At 34.8% G+C, this 22,859-nt stretch overlaps 1 protein-coding gene across 8 annotated transcripts; it reads right to left on the bottom strand.

The window, feature by feature from the left end:
- Positions 1 to 242: 242 nt before the first annotated feature.
- On the bottom strand, positions 243 to 22,842 carry LOC111795867 (putative protein phosphatase 2C 51). Of its 8 annotated transcripts, none has more exons than XM_023678480.2 (21): positions 22,199 to 22,841; positions 21,508 to 21,766; positions 20,809 to 20,914; positions 20,588 to 20,729; positions 19,454 to 19,715; positions 18,903 to 19,270; positions 18,498 to 18,571; positions 17,674 to 17,824; positions 16,760 to 16,931; positions 14,216 to 14,429; positions 13,036 to 13,530; positions 11,178 to 11,235; positions 9,963 to 10,050; positions 9,494 to 9,568; positions 9,282 to 9,365; positions 7,145 to 7,288; positions 3,089 to 3,161; positions 2,009 to 2,091; positions 1,351 to 1,405; positions 632 to 755; positions 243 to 553 (listed from the first exon to the last, which is right to left on the bottom strand). In XM_023678480.2, exons 1-20 carry the CDS (start codon positions 22,485 to 22,487, stop codon positions 693 to 695), a joined length of 3,255 nt encoding a protein of 1,084 aa, XP_023534248.2. In that variant the 5' UTR covers positions 22,488 to 22,841; the 3' UTR covers positions 243 to 553; positions 632 to 692. The 8 variants fall into 8 exon arrangements, with proteins under 8 accessions (XP_023534248.2, XP_023534247.2, XP_023534250.2 ...); XM_023678479.2 differs by having other exon boundaries at positions 14,210 to 14,429; positions 22,199 to 22,838; XM_023678482.2 differs by lacking the exons at positions 243 to 553; positions 3,089 to 3,161 and having other exon boundaries at positions 646 to 755; positions 14,210 to 14,429; positions 22,199 to 22,839.
- Positions 22,843 to 22,859: the final 17 nt, after the last annotated feature.

Below are 22,859 nucleotides of genomic sequence, written 5' to 3' on the forward strand. Positions count from 1 at the left end.
AAGATTTTTAATCAACATTTATGATTGGTGCGTTTGCTCAGATATATAATGACAAGTACTTCAGAAACTATGACTCAAGCTTGCATATCAAATATCCCACGCATCTTAAAAAGTCTCATGAAGCCACCTGCTCATCGGTTATTTAGCAATTAAAATTTGGTTTTTATTTTCAGTTCACTTTTTTTCACTTGTTTTTCTTACTGCTAAAAAAAAGCACATAAATAAACACACAATATTAGTCATTTACTTCTAATTTGTAATTTCTTTTATTATCTTTGTCGGGTCAAAAATTAAAATCTCCCATCCCTATCACTAAAAAGGTGTCGTAGAGATCCCAAACTCAACCCAGTTTTATGGTTCAATACTCATTTGATATATGGGTACTGTTCAATTACAACCTTTGCAAAAATATGATAGTATTACTGTCACCGAAACATCTCGAATCTTGATCGAGAAAGCATCAATATGAGAGCTCTCGCTTGACGTAAAAAAGTGCATCAATCAAGCTTCTGATATTTGATGCATGAGCATTTTCGATTGTCAGCAACATAACCTGCAAACATGTAAAAGAAAATTAGGTAAAATGTAGGAGACTATTCACTCTTTATTAAGATTGTTGAAAAAGTGGTACCTTTACTTTTGGTGAAAATAACTAATCTCTGTATAACATTTGTCAATCTGCAAACTCATACTCATTTAGGAAAAGGGAGGAAATAAGGATGTCGCAGAGCATCATCGACATTTAAACGGTCCTCCTGCAGTTCATACGCATTCAAAACATTTCAGTTAAACTGCTTAAGCCGTCTGATAACGCATTATGAAACAAAAAGAAGAAACTATTTAGTAAGAGCACTATCTAGCCCACATTTCTTTCAAAATGAGCGAATTATTCGTCAATACATACACTACACTGATGAAATTGTTGGGCGAATACACGTAGAAAAAGCCGGAGGAAGTCTAGCACAGAAGCATATAGCAACTTACTTTACCTATTAATGGCAACCCAAATTCGTTGGTTGGAACACAAAATTCTAGATTTACACATGCATGTCTTATTAAATGCTTTAGGACAAGTCTTAACGATAAAAACATCGAGGACTTGTAGTTGTGTTTGCAAATACAATTCCTGAAAATATAAGCATGCGTAATTGCAAAGTAGATAGCATACACCACAACAATCACTTTTCCACGTCATATATTTACAGACAAAGATTGCTAAAAGTCTTATTTTAACTTCCAAGATAATTTTTTTTTTTCTCGATCCAATTTTTACCACCGCATGCAAGATGGGTGCTTCCAATATCAATTGAATAAAAATGAAACATTCGTACTTCCACACTAAAAACTCACTGGATTCCATTGTAGTAGGTTGCGGACCAACCGTAGAGCCCAAACATTTGGAAACCTGGTGCCACAGTAAAAACCACTTATGATGAGAAGGACATTAGTAGGAAATCTAGAATTACGATAGTATTTGTCACATTAACCCCTTGGTTACATTATACAAGTTCCTTGATGGCTGAAAGCCAACCTGTTAAACCCACTTAAAAAAGACGTGTCCCACACTGTCTCAAATCTGACCTGTTGGTGTAAAATGCATATGCAGCTCAAATAAAGAATTCAACATATTGTTATCATGTTTCAAAGTACGCATCAGCCACCCAAATTTTATTCTTCTCAACATTTATCCCTGTTTATCATCTCATCTTTTCTTTGAATATCGCACTTCATTTTCACACAAGACATTTGAAGAAATATGTGATATAATCCCTACAACAAGAGTGAATTGTGTGCTCATATGACGCCTCCTAACATGTCAAAGTAAACTTTCAAATTGTCAAAGAATATAGATAATAAAATAAGGGTGACTTTTGAAACATAGATACTAAGATACATATTGGAAAAAGAAGCATTAGGAGTAGTTTGTTTATAAAAGAATATGCACTAAACCAGAATATCATGCAGGAAAAGGAAGAGAAATACAATAAAATAATAATAATGAACTGACCCTAGTTTAAGAGGATCTCTACTCTTTATTTGGTGGGCAAAAACTTCTTCAGAGCATTTCCAGGATGCTGGTGAACCTCCTTGCTAGATCATCATAGATGATAATACCTTAGTGTCAACCAAATATCTACAGCATATATAGCAGCATTGTGGACATCGAAGTAAAATTTCAAATGTGGATGCACACAAGAAGTAACATTGATATGGACGCATTGATATCTTATCAGTGTCAATAAATATCAAACTGTTTACACAGGATAAATAGTTCATTTAAAGAACCGACATGCACAGCAAAGTAAATTCGAAAGAACTTAATTAGGTATGAGTGCATGTACTTATATGCTTTTAAATGTCTCAACTGTGCCTCGTCCAAAGCAAACAAAAAATCAAAACGATGATAGCAACTGTGTAAGCATGTAAAGAACATGTCACTCAAGCAAAAAGATTACAAAGCGACTATGTTTAAAGTATATTTCGTATTTGTTTCTCCCCTTCCATGTAAACTACCATATTAAAAGCAAATGTAACGACATAAATTACTGGTTAAAATAACTGAAATGCTAAATCAACAAGAAAAGGCAGAGAAATAAGGAAAAAAGGAAGACACTTGGGAAAGGAGAACCACTGCTCCAAGAACTAATATAACACAGCAACCATTGAAAACCTTCCAAAATCATGAATATCACAACTACTAAAAGAACCCTCTCCACCACAAAAGATATGACGTTCTTCCCTAAATCGCCAAAGGCACTCGTTGAGAAATGTTATATTTCTATTCCAGACAGCATCGAACAGAATATAGTATCTCACACATTGCTCTCTTTCCTTGCATACAACCACTAGCCATTACCAATCCCCTCCAACAAACTCCTACTACTATCCCATGTTACTACTCATAAATTAACTAACATGCACAATACTAGTTAAACCCAATTAACTAATAAGCATAATACTAGTTAAACCCCAACGCATAAGACAACAAAGTTGTCTAGAAACTATGCAAGTAATTGGAATGAGGAAAAGGAACATGTCGATATACAACCAAATAGAAATTTAGAAAGAAAGGTTGCATATAACTAACATGAACATTTTTTTTATAACTTTTTGAGGGACTCCCAGGAATTAAAATGCACAACTCCATGAACGACCTAAGCCTGCACCACAAAATTAAATATGTCTATATAAGTATATAATTTGCTGCATCTTTCAAATGTGTTCCTGTCTTTGTTTTATTAGTAGAAACATAGTAAATAAACTACTCAAGAAGAATGGATGGAACACTTCTTTTTCTTTCTTTTCCCTCACAACAAATCATTTTAGCTTTCTTCAACTTAAAGAATAATTATAATCCCAAGCTTATCTTGACTTTTTTATAATAAATTCATTGGTTTCTACAAATATAAATAAATAACTAAATATGAACAATTAAGCCCCACATGTTAAACAACTCTCTAGCGCTATTGTAAGAAGTCCTTTACTTTCTTCTCTTCAAAGGAAAGCACACAACTGATAACTACAAGGTTGCTAGTTTAGTTTTCAGTTGAGCATCTGATGGTTATTATTCAACAAGGAAAACAGGCTGAATTCCACATTGCTTAAAAGTGGAAAGGATCCTTGAAGTATAAGTAAGAACCTCAAAAGGCCTCGAACGATCACATGTCTCTTTGGTTGTTTTAGGGAGGATTTGCCAGACTTTGTCCAAAGAGTCTCAATGGTTAAAGCCTAATGCATGTCTGCAGAGATGACAGCTTTGAGTAATGTTAGGTCATGCTTACATTGGCCATGGTTGGAGATTTCATTATCGTGTACTTTTAACTTAGCTTGTGTTTTGTGTTTGTTGTTTGGGCTTTACCTAAGTGGTCGACCATGGTTGGAGATTTTATTATTGAATACAGTTCATTTAGCTTGTACTTCGTGTTTATTGTTTGGAATTTACCTAAATGGTCGACTGTTGTGTGGATTTTTCATTAAGCATCTGAAAGGTTTATGTGTCGTATCACAACACAGTTTCAAATCAATAAAAATCTACTTAAGTAGAGGTTGTCAGAATATGTTATACTTGAACATTTTTTGTAATGCAAGAGGTGGCTTTTTGGAAGAAATTTTTCTTTGCTACTCTCTACAATATCTTACTAGAAAGAAATATGAGAATCTTTTTTCTTACCGAAAGAGAATAAAGAAATAACACAAAAGAGACATAAAACACCACTCAAAAACAGAGTCGAACCAACACCTAAAGACCTAAAGACCTAACGCCATAGAAGAACAGCTCCAATAAAAAATAACAAAGCTGATAGGATAGTTGAAAAAAACTTCAGACAGACACTCAAAGAGGGATTACACTAGGCAAGAGCCGACATCTTTTTTCACGACCTCTCCAACCCTCTAAAAATCTTCCCGTTCCTTTCTAGTCAAATGATACATAAAATAGGGAAAATAAAAATCTGGGAGCATTTTGAGTCATGCACACACCAAATGCCTCCATAAATAAGTTCCACATCAAGAGAGCAAAATCCATCTCCAAAGGATATGACCCAAAGTCTCGAACACCCCCTACAAAGAATTCGCCAATATGGCCCTAACAAGAGGGAAGTGTTCCTAATGCACTCTAATAGTGTTGACTCTCCCAGGTAAGACTACCAAGAAAAAAAAAATTAACCTTCTTAGAAATTTTCACCTACCACAACGAGAAGAATGAATATCTATAGAAAAAAAATGAATATCTATACACATGAAGCGAGGATGGGCATCTTCCAGAAGAGAGAGAAGTGCAGACACATCCAAAGATTCCCTATCCAACAGGTGACAGAAAAAAAACCAAAATTAAGCAAATAAATATCATAAGTACGCAATAACCAATGCTGGTAAGGTGGTATAAACGTGGGGAAAAAATCCCAATGAGAAATATGAGAATAGACTGCCATTCTTATATCTCTGTGGACTTTTCTGTTTTGAGCTTTTCTTTGACTGGTCCATGCTTTGTATTTCATTAATCAGATATGAAAGCTGGTATTTCATTTGAAAAAAAGTTGATTATTATGTTGCCTGGCCTCGCTACTTTATTTAGTGGAACTTTAATAGAGAAAATATTTAGAAAAATAGTTGGTGAAGGAAAAAACAATCTTAAAGCAAGATAAGCAGTGCAAAATGGAAGGATTTGATCTTCACATAATCATGGGACCTATACCTGACATGAAAATTGCTAAAGCTGGAAAAAGCTCAAACCAAAGAAGGGTAAAAAAAGGAAAATTCATCCGCAAATCAAACAAAGACTACGAGATACCAGTCTACAGAAAATCATTGAGAACATAAATCAGAGGGAGGTAATGGTCAACAGTGAACTATTGTGGAACTTTTAAGTCAGAGGGATCTAAAAGTAATAAAAAAAATTTATGTAAGAAACTGGGATTTCATAGAGAAATATGAAAGAATGTATAAGGGCAAACAAAAATACAAGTTCACCGAAAGGAGTCCCATCCCTCATTACAAGAAAGTTACTCAGTCTAAAAGAATGAGACTTGAGTAGAAACTGAAAGCAACTAGATGCTTAAGCTTAGGATTAGAAATTTGTACAAACTCCACATCATAAAATGAAATATCTAACCCTACAATATGATTATCATGGTGTTCCCTCCGGAAAAGTTAAAAGGACCTAAGGGGAAGGAGTATTCAAGAAAGGCCTCCAATCTTGGATAACGAGAATGACAAAAAAGGGAGTATTACAAAAGATTTATTGTGACCCTCCTACTCTAATACCATGTTAAATTACCACTAACCAAGTTAAAAAGATTAAGTTGATAGGTTACACTAACTTTTGTAGAAAGATATTTGTGTAATCCCATTATTTAGATTTAGTTATTTAGTTACTAGTATCTAGACATTATTATTTAGATTTACCTAATCTCTAGGAATTTATTTAGATTATCCATTTAGTTAACCTTTCTCTAGACATGTAATTCTCTGAAAATTGATTATAAAAAAAAAAAAGCAGCAACCTAATTTAGACTTGCGACAATTTTTTTCTTTTAATATTTCATCAATAAAGTGATCGTTGCAAGCAATAAAACTAAAGAGGAAAGATGCACAAAAATGCAAAAGACATTTTAAATTATAAGTTTAATCCTCAAACATTCATATTTTTGTCTAATAAGTCTCTACACTGGAGTGTCAAATAGATCTCTAAGCTTTAACAATTTTGTTCTAATAGGTCTAAACTTTTAAATGTATTAAATAGGTCCCTAAACTTTCAATTTTACGTCTAAAAAGGTCTCTCGATTTCAAAATATTTAATAGATCTTTGAACTTTCAAATTTGTCTTATAATTCATCCCTGACATATTCAACATTTTCTAAAATTAGCCAATCTATTAGACATAAAATTGAATTTTGTATCTAATAGGGCGAACCTTTCACTTCTATATACAAAAATCCGTGAATTTTAAAACATGTCAAATTTATCATGCATAAAATTGAAAGATCAAGAATCTATTAAAAGTTAAAATTGAAATCAGTAGTTAAGAGATCTATTATTAGGGACCTGTAGAACATAAAATTAAAGGTTCAATGACCTATTAGACACAAATTTGAAGTTACAAGGAATAAACATGTAACTTAGTTCTCATGATTTCAAAAGTTAAAAATCGTCCTAACGGTTTGATAAAACCTAATAAATAGTCCGTATGACTAGATAGACTCTTCTAAATAGTCCCTACCATAAGGATGGTTTATGAGGATTTTATCCAACGGTACTAATTTTCAAATTTTAAAGCATAGGGACTAAATCTAACTTTTTCAAAACCTTGGGATCACATACGATAAACCAACTTGGAAGATCTGGCTTTAAAAAAACCAAGTCCCAGTTTTCATTATGCACGTCAAAACTTTTGATCCTACAAACAACCGTCTAATTCTGTGATGCAGTTCTGGGAAACCAGATATCTGCTGTTTGTATGCAGAGAAATTTTGAGACTGCATAATGGTCCTATTTGAGGCTTCAGAATTTTAAAAGTAGGCCACCTCAGAAAGGAACACTGGGAAAACATCATTATTGGTGAAATAAACCATATCCGCAGCTAATTTATAAAATAAAAACTATAACTGACAACAAGATCACTGAACTTCGTCTAGAATGAACTTACTTGTATGCTAGCTGCTTTAAGCCTTCATTCCAACCCTCAAGATGCTGGTCCAAAAGAACTCGGGTTAAATCACCTACCTGAAAAACATTAGGTGATCCTAAGATCAATTCTAGCATCACTACACCAACGCTCCACATGTCATACCTGATAACATGAAATGGGAATAATTAACTTGTTTTTTCCATCAAGAGAAATAAAAGCCTAACAAAAGAAAAGTTATCCAGAGATACTAGCCACAAGCCAGACACGTTCCCTTGCTAAATCTATTCACCGTCATTTTATAAATGGATTTCCAGCGAATCAAACATCTGTTCCAAACCAATTTGAACATTCTAATTTTGTTCTTAAAAAAAATAAGATTGACCACTTATATACTGTCGTCTAGGTTTTCTCCGGTTAATCTTATTTCTAAAACCCTACTTTCTCACCAATTAATATGAGCATAATCCAACAACTACAATAAAATTTATCTTAACACACTTCATTATGATTATTCTTCTATCTAATATTTTAACAAACAATTCAGAGTAAACAAAATTTAAACATAAATTGAATGCAGATAAAATTTTAAACAATTTTTCTAAAAAAATATAAGCAAAATTTAAAATTATATCAATTTTAGTATTGGGATAAATCACAACAATTCAGCATTATTTGACTAAACACTATAATCAGCTTTTTTTAGGTTCCAAATTGATCTTTACTAAACATTGATTTACTTCACGTTAAAACTGTTTCTGTTGTTTTCTTTTTTTTTTTTTTTTTTTTTTTTTGCTAAAAGAAGAATTGTAGAAATGATTTTAATAGCTACATCAATATTAAACAAAGCATTTTTTTCTTCTTTTTTTTTTTAACTTGAAACAATGAGATAAAATGAAAGAATGTACAGGTCATACAAACAGATAGCCAAGGATAATTACACAAGCATGTGCGCACTGATCCTCAAAGAGAAACATGAATCCTCACTAGAGACAAAACCTCCTCCCACGATCTCTCAATCCCCTTAAAATCATTTGGTTTCTCTCTCACATAATATCACAAACACCAACCAGCCACAAAAAAAAAAAAAAAAAAAAAAAAAGAGAGAGAGAGAGAGAGAGAGAGAGAGAGACCCTTATCACGGAAGGACAAGTGAAGAAGAAACTCCAGCATGAAACTATACTCTTTGGACTGAACCCAAAAAATACCAAACGTATGGAATAAACATCTCCAAACCAAATATGCGAACTAGAAACTCTCAAGAATATGGTCAAGATCCTCTATTACCCCCTACAAAGGATAAATCACTAAGGTCATATCAAAAACCCTAGATGGCTAGAAATCCTCCTATTGTCTTCCATCCTACTTCAATCAGATACCGAAGGTTAATTGCAAGGAGCCAAACTATTCAAACAAAAAGGATGATCTAATTTCTTAGCATAAACCCTCTTTGTACAGTCCATAGTTTTTTTTTTTTTTTTTAATTATTGTTCTTATTACTATTATGAACTAATCAAACAAAAATAATGATCTTGTACATTCCAAGATGCTGCTCATGATTTCGGAATCTTTGTTTCTGACTGTACTAACAGTATATCACAACAGAGCTCTGATAGCACATCTTCATAATCATAAGACCGTAGCTTGCAAAAAACCACCCCAGAGAGGATCTCTAGAGCCCAGTCCATAATATCCTTCAGAGGACACTACAATCCCAACTTTCACAAAGTAAAGGGGCAACACTCAGACGCAAACTAATAAATAATGAGTGTCTAAAGTTTCCTCTATAAACTGGGGGAAGAGGGTCAGATAAGGGTTTCTTTTCAGCCCTTTATCCTAGGTACTTGAACTTCTATAAGCAAGACACCATAGAAAGAACCTCTCTTTCTTTAGCACCTTTTTCCTTCTACACCAGCTTAATCAAAAGGGATGTTTACCTCTGAAATTCTATTATTCAACTTTAGATCAACAGATTTGCATAAGCTTGCAAGTTCCCTACTAACCTTATGTTCGGCCATAGTTAGTCTAACAGCATCAAAATCATTATAATAACAAGAGAAGGAAAACGTAATTTCAAAAGTAATATTTATATTCAGTTGTTTCATATGCGAACAAAGAATAAGAAATATTAATTGCAATCAGATGAAACACAACTTACTTCAAAGTTGCACTTGACATCTCCTGATACCAACTTGAATTAAGCAAGGCTTCAGGAGGTGTGTAATCATAAGTTTGTTCCACTCTAGAAAGCAAATATTAGTTAAGAATAGACAGTACAAACACCTAAACATTGAAAAATGAAGAACATACAGGTAGAACCTCATTAGAAATTTTAAGCAATACTAATATCTCAAAGGGGGAATGAGATACCTGGAAGGCCCAGCAGACCCATATAGATGCTTGACTGTGAATTCATCAATAGCACTACCAAAGTCAATAATGCGCCTGAAGAATTGGTTAAGTGCCCATGTCAGCTAAACCATAGGATATCCAAGTAAAAAGAAATTATATAAATGGAAAGCAAAATGCGTTAAGAAAATATGAATATCTACCTTAATAAGAAGTAGAAATAGAGTATCGGAGACTAAGACCAACAATAGAGCATTGGACTCAGAAAAAACAAAAGAAACTGGAAACATATAGTAAACTGCCAAGAGAACAAAAACTTAAGAGAAATCCAAGGTAGCTAGTAACATAATGCAACTACCAGACATCATCAGAAACTACAATGCAAATTTCGCCCCACATTCATAGAAGTATCATGAAGCAGAAGACAATGTCAATAAAACAACAGAATAATTATAATTATAATGACAATAATCAAAAAAATTTAAGATACATTTTAGTAGAGAAGTTCTCATCCCCCCTTCGACTTCCATTCAAGCATTTTCCAGTAGCCTGATCTTCAAAGCATATCACCATGTTCTCTTCAATATAAAAATTAATGAGTTAGCCGAAGAATTTCAGTTCATATGCACTCCTATCTAAAAAAAACTAAACAAAGTTAAGTGTAAAATAGAACAAAAAAACACAGAAAAGAATGCTAAAAGGGTAAAAAAACAAGGTAAAGAACTAATATTACAAACTATAGAGAGGAACAAAAAAGAGAAAACGTTCAAGTTAAAAGGGAAAAGTTCACTTTCAGGGATATTAAAATTGTCAAATGGAATTGGAATTCCCAATAATGCAATTAAAGTTTAAAAAGAATACAAAATCAACACATGTTGGTGCCTAAATATCTAACCTGCGTCCATTTGGTCACTTAATTATTTTAATTTATATTTATTTAAAAAGTGTCCAAGTAAAGGGTCCTCACTGTTAGATTGAATTTTTTTTATAAATTCATTAATCATTAATGCCGATACAAATTTTTTTCCTCTGGAAAAGGAACATGATTTCTATATAAATAGATCTCCACAGGAATCACACTTTCCTGACAGAAACAAAGTTCGTTCTTTTCAGTGCTTTCCTTAACCACCTTCGTAGGCAACAAAGGACAGAACAAAAAGTAGTTAATAGTAGAACTTTTAGAGTGGTGGAGAGGTCCCAGGAAGTAATTTGGGAGATGGTTAGATTTCTAACTCATTGTGGACATCCTTACCTCGAGGTTCTATAATTATCATCTAGGTCTTATACTTTTGAGGGAATCCATTTCTATTTAGCTAGTGCTTGGACTCACTTGGTAAAACTCTTCACTTGAAATTTTGGGTTGATTGGTGCTTTAACATAGTAACAAGTATGAAGTTCTAAGTTTAACCCGCTCTAATTTCATTTCCTCCCCAATTAATATTGATTCTCACTTGTTGGGCCTTCTAAAAATCTTCAAACTCTCAAGTGAGGGGGAGTGTTAAAGTATTGATATCATTAAATTTACCATAATCCATATGCTCAACAAGTTTTTGGATTGATGGGTAACTTAACCATTATAAAGTAAAGATTTCACCCAAAAACAAACAAGAAATTTGGCTGATAAATGCAATGAGAAAAACGTAAGAAGAGAATATAAGCCAAAATATTGCTCTAAACAGTTGATCGGATAGCCAGTTTCCCTTACCAGGTTTTATATCCCTGTGAGTGATATTGCGGTCATGACAGGACTTGAGAGCCATCAACTGAAAAAAATTCAAATAAACGTCTCAGATACATGTATTTCTTGCCAAAACTGACAAGGATAAAGGGCTAACACCAGAAAAACAAGTCCAAGGAAAAAAAAACACCAATATTATACTAAAATAGGTATTTCTAAAGTAGATTGTGATTTTTCTTCATGCCATTCTTGAATAGAGGAAAACTTTTGGAGGGAAATTGAGAAAATGGATTAAGGTGCCCTGCCTCTACCTCCTCTTTTCTATTTAAAGGAAAACCGCAGGGAAGAACTTAGCTTCAAGGAGACTTAATACCGGAGGCATTAATCACCAACACTTCGTTGATTTCATTGACCCCCTTGAAGTTTCAAAGGGTATTAAAAATGACCAAAATTCTTAGCCATGCTTCAGTTCTTAAAGTTAATCATCATAAATTGATGACAGTGTGCATCAATGCCGCTAGAGAAGAGGTTGTGGCAGTGGCAATCTACAAAGTACACCATATGGTTAATACTAGGGGAAAAGCAATACAAAATGACTAAATGGAGGCCAGAGTGAAGTTCATATTTCTAGATGTGGAATGCTCACTTTAGCTGCCAACTTAAATTTCCTACCAGTTTAAAGGGCTCCTGTAAGAGTGACTAAAGATGTTGGCAACGCTCTGACAGGAAAAACTGGAGGAAGTCATCTCATTAATTAGGTGGAATACCTCCCTGAGAACCTGGTGCTTTAGGTATATCAAATGTGGCTACCATAAACGATACTCTCAACTGTTTCCAACAATCTTGGTAGAAACTGATGCAATAAGGAACTCTAAGCAACCGTAGCCCTTGGGCTCACATTTCCAGACTTAGTACAAGTGCTTTGAAAGTTCAGATTCCTTTTCAGGAGATCGGAGTGAAAGAAATAGAAGGATTCAAGAGCTCGAGGTCTCTCCAACTCCTTGGAAGAATTTTTACATTTGTTATTTCTCATTGAATTGCATGCTCCAGACATTCTATGATTATTTCCCTTCCACCTTAACTTTTATTGAACTGCCTTTCTGCAATAATGGTTAGCACCTACTTCCTACCATAATTACAGAGCATGAAACCAACGACCACCAAAATACAGGATACCATTTTATCTGATTCACCCATCTGCAAATACAGTGATTTAAACTGAGCTAGTTATGACCGTGGCAACACATCCAGGCACGATTGGTCCATCCAAGCCTGAAAGGCATCCTCTTGACAAAGTTTGCAACCAATAGAAGAAGCCATGTTGTACGTTCGAAGTTCTGGGTTGATCATATTGGACTGATTGAATTTTCGTTGCAAGCTCACCATAGAGATGAAGATATGATCTGTGTGAGATTTCAGTGAGTATAGCTTTAGCACTCTGCTACGTAATTATCTATGCCAGACAAGTGCCCTACACTGACTTACTTCCTCAAGAAAAAAGTTGTATTCATGTTAGTCATATGGTTTTTGAATAACTTTTATGAGTTCCCTGAAATTGGAACTTTTACAATTACCAGGACTCTGAAGACACTTCCTGCTATCTACATCCATATTAGGACGACAATACTTGCTCTCAAATGAAGCACGGATGCTCTTACATGGATCGGTGTCCATCCACAATATCCGAGTCAGAATCGTTTTGTCTGACCATTCATTTGCAGAGCCCCTATTGGTAAATTTTATATATCAATGAAATTCTCTGTTAAAAAAAAGTATTTAACAAGAAATTTATATATTAATGCTACTAAGATATTTGAGAGGAGAAATAATTTAGTTGGATGAATGAAGACCAGTAAAAACAATATATTAATTGTCAGGAACATACCAGCTGACGTATCAAACTTTTCATTTCCTCTTGTCCTGCTTCTGTTGTTTTCAACCAATGCCACCACTTGGAAGGTTGTAAAATTTGAACATGGTTTTTTTGTTCAACTTTTTCCTCATCGGCATCTTCAATGGAATATATGAGCTTTGAGAGGGATATGCCTTCGTAATGAAATACAAGCCATATTTCGTTAGACCGGGATTCAAAAGATTCTACAAATCTCACAATATGGTTTAAACCTTCTTCATACATAACACTCTTTGGTCCAAACTGATTCGGGAAAGCATTTTTAAACTGCCTAGTTTCCCCTAATTTATAACTCAGGGATTCATCCTTTACCAATAAGTCTTTAGATCCCCATGGTGACTTTTCAAAGACAAAGTTTGATGTTCCAGTCGATAACACATCTTCAAGTCGCGTAGAAGCATTCAAAAATATTTCACCAAAATATTTCTCCCGTAAGCCACTCAAATAGACTCCAGCACCTCTTTCAACCTGTTCATGAACATTAACTCATCATGCAAGTAACAATTTTTGCAACATGCATTTATTGATAGACAACTTCCGCACTATATATAACACTTATACTACAATTAACCTTCCAAAATAGATTTCCTTTGAATACATAAGATACTTTCCACATGAATGATCAGTTATAACTAAGAACTAACATCACTACAGCACACCTTGAGTAGTCATATCTTTACTTATTCTAGGACTTCAATATTAATTCATTTGACACACATTTGAGGAAGGTTCCGTTTAAGATGTAAAAGATTTTTGCCCCAATTTCAACATTTATGATAGATTGAGGGTTTGATTTTACCATTCAAAGTTTAAGGGTCCAATTTTTTCACTCTTCAAAGTTTGAGGATTTGTTTTTCACACTGGAAAGTTTAGGAGTGCAATTGTTACAATCATCATGCTTCATGAGTGGCTTTTTCAATTTTCCCAGAATTAAATAATTTCATAATTCTCTTAAAAACTTTTTTATTGCATTTAGTTTAGATTAACCCAAGGTAGTATCGATTGTCATGCTAATGATGCAGGTGAAAGTAATTGATTGAAGTAAAACACATCCCACAGGTCACGTTTTAGAGACTAATGTGGGTGAAAAGAACCATCATGGGATCTTAAGTGAATAAGTGAAAATCACAGCACCTAAAAGAATTACCATTACACGTTTCATGATGAACACGTTATCCTCCAGAGCATAGGCTTGAGAACTATTTGAAGAGTATCTACCGTTTCTGGCATTGGCATCTCCAAAAGATGAGTTGCACGAATCATAAATATTCTCTCCTACTGGAGTAAAAGCTTCCTGGCAGTTCCCATGAAAAGCCAGCCATACTTCGCCATAGGAACCCTGACCAAACCTTTTCTTTAACGCATACCTAAAGACCACAAGGGAGAGTTTATTGATTGTACTATAAACAAATATCAACAAGGAATAGGATTAAAATCTTGAAGTGTCTACAGTTAAATATATACACGTGTGTGCTCATTGTGTGTGTTCTCTGGAAAATATAAATTATGCAAAAATTTCCCATGTAAGTTTAACATGCGTAAATGCAGTATATAGGATCCTATTATAAATTTAAGAAGAAAGACTACAACTGTTAAAAGGGTGTGAACATTTAACCAATAAGGAGCATTGAATAAAACCAAATGCATAAAACCATCAAATGATGAATGTTTGTCCTTGAAGATTCTCTTGTTCCTTTCATACCAAAGAGACCAAAAAAAAGAAGGGTTGAAAGCAATCCACAATGTCTTATTGTCTCCCTATGGATGTCCCCCGAGTAACCATATTCCAACCGAAGCACTCCAAAATTAAATTCCAATATTGTTTTGTTTTTTGCGAAAGAACAACAGCCAGACAAATGACACTGAAATTCTGAAGTAGTCTTGCACATTAAGCACCAAGAAGGAGAAAGGAGAGAAGGACATATGGCACACTCTTTTGAAGACAGTCTGCTGAATTGAGAACTGATGATTCAGTTCCCAAGATTTCTTCTCTAACTCTTTCGTCATCAAGAATGCTATTACCCTGCTTAGAAACTAGCTCAAAACCAACTCCTCACTTCAAGCCAAACCAATTTTCTTTTCTGCTAAGGTTTTCAGTCCTCCTTGCAGTGTAGTACATAAAAGCTCTGTTTAAGCCTGATATTTGCAAGGTCAAATATATCACAATCTTAAACAGAGATTATGTTTGTCCCTCCAATCTGTAGGTCCAGCAAGTTTGGTCCATGGAAGCACAATGGTGGAATACTCACCCAAGAAGGAATTATAAACACTCGTAGTTAGCTCCCTTACTCCCAATAATAGGATGGGATTTCAGGAAACACTAAAAACTTGTGATAAGCTCTAAAAATTGCTTCACAGTTTCCTGATTTCCCCCAGCTGTGCGTTTGTGTTAACCCAATCTGAAAATCATCACCATTTGTTCTTTCTTTGCAAAGTTACTAATGCAGGCGGGCCAAGCTTCTGCATACTTTTGGTTTGAGTTGGTGTCCCAAATCGGTTGCAAGGATGCAGTCTCCAGCAACTGGGTGGTTCTCCTTTCAAGTGGCAGGCCTCAGTTTAAGGGATGGGATCAATGGTATCTACGGCCTAATGGAGGCTTGGATTTGAGAGGAAACAAAGAGATTTCTAGGGTTTGGCGACCAACTTCATGGGTGGGACTTAGTGACTGTCCTTGCCTCTACTTGGTAGACTTTATCTAATGAGTTACGTTACTACAATCTTGTGAATATCACTGCCAACTAGGCCTCTTTTATGTAATCCAAGTCGGTTGGTGGGGATAGCTCACTCCCTTTTTTGTAATGAGCCTTTTTTATCAATATATTTTCACATTTCCTATCCCCCACAAAAAAGGATTGTGATAAACCCTGATTATAAATGTGTATGGACGAGAAAGGGTAGAAGGGAGCGATAGGAAGGAGTAAGCGTGAAAGGGCTATTATGAGGGCCCATGTAGGTAGCAAGCATTTGATGGAGGCCCGTATAGACATATAGGTAGTATTAGATAAACCTGCTCAAGTACTGGATCCGTATATATACACACGAAATGGACATTTCATTATCAAAAGAGGGGGAGATGAGATATCCAACAGCGGACTAACAGGATTCAAAAAATGACTCTAAATTTACTAGAATTTGCATCAAGATGTAAGAAACCAAGCTTTCAAGAAAAAAAAAATGAAAGAATATACAAAACATACCAAAAAGAAAAGAAAAGAAAAAAAAAAAGTCCACAAAAAAAATCGACCCACTAAATGCAAAAAAAAATACTCCAATACAAAAATCTTTAGAAATGAAGCACTCCCTTTCCACTCATTTATCCTAATCCTCCATTCAATATTGTTTTAGTAATTCTAAAGCAACTATGGGCAGCGGTCCATCACTGATGCTATCTTGATGTCATGTAAATGTAATTGCTACTAAACATTTTTTACCATAGGTTTAAAGACAAACTAGAAATTATGATGACGTTAATATAAAATTATTTTTCATTGCTGGTTTTGAAGTGTAAATTTTTAGATTTTAGATTTTTAATTGCCTCAATTAGTTCTAGATGGGGTAACTTCTTATAATTCTTTTCCTACGAGAAATCCTTATCCTTTTGAGTTTTTTACAATCATCTTTAACTTACCAACATAACTATTTTTCTTCCATCAAAAAGAAATAAACAAACAAAAAAATACCAGAAAAATTATCCTACCTCAATATAGGTGGTGGATGCTCAAATAGTTGATAATCTGAACCAGGATCGTGGAAAGGAATTGATTCAAGCAAACCAATAAAACTAGCAAAGCCTTCAGGATGAAAGCACTGATCTTTAGCTCCAAGATGAAAGCACAAGCTTTGGTCATTGTACACATTTAAAGATCCACCTATAGTATACGATGGAGAAAACTTAAAGAGTGACAGGCTACAAGAAGAAAAGGAAGAGTGGAGAAAACTACAGTACAGAATGGAGAAAACTTAAAAGAGTTTCAAGATAGAAGGAAAGAAACATGCAAGAAGAAGAAGAAGAAGAAGAAGAAGAAGAAGAAGAGTGGAGAAAGCTACAGTACAGCATGGAGAAAACTAAGAATGTCTGAATAGAATTGGAAAAACACTCATGAAGAGGAAAGAAAATTCCCACAACAAGCCAAAGGAGAAAAACCAAAAAAGAAACGATCTATTTAAATACCAAAAAGGAAAAATTAGAAACGTTCTGAGAAAAATTGCCACTTCCTTTCCAACCAAAAATATCATGTGTCATTTTCAAAATCATTAGACAGACCAGCGATCATGAGACAAAAAAAAAAAGGAGGGCGGGGAGAAATATAAAGGGAAGAGAAACAAATACAAACGAGCTATTGTGTGCCAGTTTCTTAAGCATTATAATCAAAACACTCTTCTCTACTGTACGGTGCTCATACGTTTCAGCTCAAATATGTAGTTGACCAATAATAGATTAGAGAACGTAAGATGTATTGGCACTAAAGTTGAAGAAAGAAAATGGTTCATAATCTACAACAGAGGACTTCATCCCTTCCCTGACTAAGAAGTTTCCAGAACATGCAAACTTATGGAATCTGGTCGTCAGCCTGAAAACAACACTAAACAAGAATTAAAAACTTCATTTACCATATGGCTGATTGAGGGACTCTGGAAGAGCGTGGGGTAGATCACATAAATATTCTTCTTCATCAGTTTGAGTCCTCAACACATAATCCTTGTATTCATCCAGATTCTCAGACAGATAAAAACATCCCAGCTTATTGTGTCTTCCTTCAACCTAGACCATGTCACCGACCATAAACCAGATTTTAACAAAACGGAATCATAAACAATGCATACAGTAACCTTGACACACTTGAAGGAAGAAGTTTTTTCAGTGAACAGGGCTATAAATACTGCAGAAAAAGAAAGGAGAGAGATGACTGGAAAGTCTAATACCTCCTGAAAAAATCAATTTTGCCACTGGTAAATAAAGGAAAAGCTCATTTCATCATAACAGAATTTCATTCATAAATACCTAACTAAAAGGTGCAAAGGACCTCCTCACTGAGGATGGAATCAATCTATCAACAGATCAAGAAGAAAAAATTGCATGGACGTGAAGGCAACTCAAATATTCAACCAAAAGGAAACATTCGCATATAAACTGCAAAGAAGAAGAAATGATATGACCATAAGACTGCCCACTAAATTGTCGACCATGAATTTGATGTCCGTGCTAAATGTGAAAAAAGAAATTGTTCCAAACGATTACTTCTAGCATTAAAATCAATTATTTCGAAGGAAAAAGAAAGATTTTTTTTTTTTCTCCCCCATCAAAATCTGCCATTCCTCCATCTTTTGAACTAAAACAATAGCCATTTAAAGTAAAATTATTACATTAGTTTTTAAAATGACATATCTTTAAGAAAGGAAAACATATCAAATAAACTTTTTTCTTTAAGCCTTACTAATAGTCTCTTGAACTTGGACATGACTGGATGAGAATGCTCCAATTGCACAGCATTGGAAGAGAAGCTATTGGCTGATAAGCGAAATAAAAGAAAAATGAATTTGAAGCATATAAATAATCACAAAAATAACTAGATTATCATCTTCCATGTAAGTACCTAAAGTACAAACCTAAAAGAATATTCAACTTCATAAGAAAGTTCAACTTGGAGTTATATCTTATGAACATTAGTCTTTGTTCATGTTTTCAATGAAAAGATCAATTTCTTGTTCAAAAATATATAAAAATGTATAAAATAATTTCAAAGTTACAAAAAACGGAGATTCTATGAGCTGAGATTCCTTTCATCTGTAAGTCATATATCCACGTACACATTATAATTTTAACGGTCCAAAAAATTTACCTGAGTGCTCTTTAATAAGCTTTTCTATTCCAGATATGGGAAAACTTGAGTCCCTCTGCACAACAAACCTCCCCTCCTGAAACCTCTGAGAAGAAATAGCAGATCTTAAAGGAACCACAATAGCAGCCATGTTATCCATACTGCCTCTTTCAAAGGCCGTACTAACGATGCATTCCGCCAATGAGTATGAGCATGAAGGAGAATGCTCGGAAATTGACATACGATCATTGTGTATTTCCCACAACAAGTCACAAACATCTTGTGAGCTCAACTTCTCAAAAATGCCATCAGATGAAACCACCAAATAGCTATCGTTGGTAGACAAAGGTTGCCAGTCAGTCACTTCTGGTGCAGATATAACTCCATAGCTGATAATTGAATAAAGTAAATAAGTTACTCAGTAGGAATATTGATGATTATAGATTCCCCATAGTTATTAATATTACATTGCCCAGATTCATAGATATGTTTGCATCAAGTACAAAATCTATGGTAAACTAAAGTGAAACGCTCCCTCAAAGCAGGATAGTTATTATGATTTTAGATTTTACCTTTTAAAAGACACATCACCAATTGCTCTGCTTATAGCCAACTGACCATTTACTCGAGGTACACCACCCCAATCAACAACGTGACCCCCAGCAATCTCCACCCTAGATCTTTCATCCTCTCTATCAGGATGGTGATCCCTAGTCAATTCTTTGGCATAAAAATGTGTCAGCCCATCAAATGAGTCTGGTTTAGAATTTCCATAGCCCCTTGCACGTGAGGCACCACTATATCTTTTTTGCTTGTATAACCGTAAAAAGGTAGCTGCAATTCAACGATTTCATTGACATGAGAAAGAAGATAGTTCTTTTTGGATCACAGACAAGAGTTTAAAAGGAGAGCCTAAGGGTCAGTGGAAGAGAGAGAAAGAAGATTGTTAAGATAATGGACCGATCATTTAAAATATGATAACCATAAAAAGTACTCAACTAATGAACTTGTAGCTGAAGTTTTTCAAAACTTAGCTTAAATGGGACTCAACTTTTTCAACATTCAATCAGAAAAGGTTGGTATTTTCTAACCTAAACCATGGTAATAAATTTTGTTAATCAACAAATCTATGGAATGCCTTTTGGATGAAACCAAAGCGAAGACATGAGGGTTTATGTCCAAAGTAGATCATGTGGAGATATGTGGAGGGTCTCCTGTCACTAGATTACCAAACCACACTACTACAACAAACCAAACCAGACTATAGTTAATTGGTTAGGTCAATTTGTCTTTCGTCTTTAAATGTATTGAAAACAAGTTTCAATTCTATATTTCAGTAATACTATATAATAAATATTGCAGGCTGGAAACCCTCAACAACAGTGACAAGAGAGTCAAAGAACCTATGCATCCAGGGTACGCATTTGTGGTTTTGGAAACCAAAACGAAATATGTTATGGGAACCAAAATAGTTCATATTAAAAGGAAAGAAAAGCATACGCATGAACCAAACAAAACCAAATTATTAGTTTCTAGACAACTGACTTAAGAAGAAGTAAGAAGAATAAAAGTTGGAAACCAGATTATACAGAGTTTAGTTCAGTTTCATGGTTCGATCTGAAAAGAAGACCAGTCCAATGCACATGGAGATGCACATGGATGGCACATATTTAATACAATCTAATCTCAAGAGCTTTCCTTCTGACCTTTAGCCTCAGCAGGTGACTGAAATTTTTCAGAGCACAAAAAAGTCTTCGAGTCACCAATGTTTGCAACCAAAATTTGTGCATCTGCCAATAATATAACAGTAGCAGTAGAACCCGAAACCAGATTATTTTTATGTGCTTCCTTCATAATTCAATAGATTATGTCAGCATCCAATGCAACAACTCTAACACAAATTAAAGAGACATCAAATGCAACTTACCTTGGAAAACGTTTTATCAATGTCTTGTATAGCTCTCAACAGTGCTTCTTTCAAAATTTCCAAATGGTAGTCATCAGCAAAATCTGCTGGAAGTAGGTATTTACGCCTGGAAAAGGATAAAACCTTGAACACAAATGAATAAAAGATTCTTGTACTGAGATAATAAACATAACTGATGCCCTTTAAGTTAATTTTCTCTCCTCTTATATTAACAACCCTCTCCATCCACAAAACATGCATACATATGTACATGTGTAAATATGTGACGTATGGCATTGCAGCTCAAGCCATGAGCTGCAATCTAGTAGAAGTCAATGCTGCTGCATAAAAGATTAATCAAGTAGAGATAGCTCTGGCTCTTTGCAGAGATCTGTATCATTTATGAGGGAGGGAAGAATTAAATTGATGAACGGTGTGAAGTCCTTGCGTTGGGAGTTGAGGCTAGAATGCAACAATGAGATCTCTTCAGAAAAAGGAACTGAAAAGAAAGGTTTGTGGACAGGAGAAAATTTAAAGGTTCTAATTGGTCCTCTTTGATAAAAACTTTTTGTCAATTAACATTTTTTCTTTTATTGGAAAATGGATTTGTCTCCAGATGAAACACAAGATGATAATAATAGTAGCAATAATAATGATTCTAAATCCATAGCTACAGATATACGATATATGGAAAACATTTAAAGCTGTGAGCAGAAGCACCTTCCAAGTTCCCGATCACGGTTACTAATTTCCTCATTCCAATTGTACTCATTAAACTTGGTACCATGTTCCTTCTCATTTGAAAATGAGTTAATGGGTCTCTTGAAAATTCCAGAATAAGTGGCATCAAGAAGAAAATAAGTATGCACCACAAAATACTCCAACAATATCTTTGAAGCCATCTCACTAGCTTCAGCTCCATTATGACCATCAAAAACTGCTATGATTCCCACAGGGACCTCCATAATACCTGTTCTACCTACAAACATTAAAGATATCAGACTCCAAAACAGAAGAAAAAAGAAACCGCAACTTGCTTACACTAAGGAACTGATTGCTGCTAATCATTCTAAGAAAGGAGCTGAAGATTAAATTTCACACTGTTTAATTATCATTAGGAATATTTAACACGCAATCTGGAAGAGAAACCTTGAGACCTATTCGTAAAAGTGAGTAACATTTCTATGGAAATAACATCACTAAATTACCGTCCAAGCATGGGCTTCCCCAAATATAAAGAAAACGCATCCCTTTGACAAATAGACTAAGTTTAGGACATGCACAAAGCTCCTAATTCCATGGTTTCTGGAATCTTAAACAAATAGACGTTGATTGCAACAGAGCTCCCACGTCCATTTGGAACATGCATATTCACAAATCAGAGAAGCGAACAAGGAAGAGAGAGCGGTACTTGGGAAGGGAATTCGAATATCTAGAGCACAGAGAGTGCGATCCTCCTGATACTTTCGTCGACCCTGATGCATTGCAATTTGACAATGGGGGGCGTTGGGAGATTGAAAAGTGTAGTCAGAGAGCTTCCAGAGAGAACATTTCGGGGATTGAAATACCGCGGGAGCGCCGCCTTCCTTGTACACCATCAAGCACGTCGACGATTCCGAAGAGCAGTACGTTATCGCGTACACAGTAAACCATAGAAGAATCGAATATAATTGGGTTAGTTCGATCTTCTGAAAAGCCATGGTTACTCATGGGACTGAAAGTCGAAGGAAATTGGAGAGGTGGACGCGGGAGAAACAGATGAGAAGAACGCAAGGGCGCGGGGTTTCTTGCACCGACTTCTTTCCTAAAGAGGAAGAAAAGAAAAGCAGAGTAATTTCAAAGTTAAATAAATATTCAAAATTAAAAGAAAATGCTTATATAATTTATTGGTTATATAAAAAAGAAAACTCTATAAACATTTTAAATCTTAAAAAATCTGTCACTTCTAGACTGGAGAGCTTGGTAGGTAGCTTTAAAAGGGAGAAGCAAGGGATGATGAGGGAAGTAGTTAAAAGCTCAGGCGTGAGCAGCAGAGCACGAGAGGCTAACAAATTTGTTAAGATCCGAAGAGG

Source organism: Cucurbita pepo, chromosome 5 (assembly GCF_057944985.1).
Source record: "Cucurbita pepo subsp. pepo isolate OVF chromosome 5, ASM5794498v1, whole genome shotgun sequence".
In the NCBI taxonomy this organism is placed as follows: domain Eukaryota; kingdom Viridiplantae; phylum Streptophyta; class Magnoliopsida; order Cucurbitales; family Cucurbitaceae; genus Cucurbita; species Cucurbita pepo.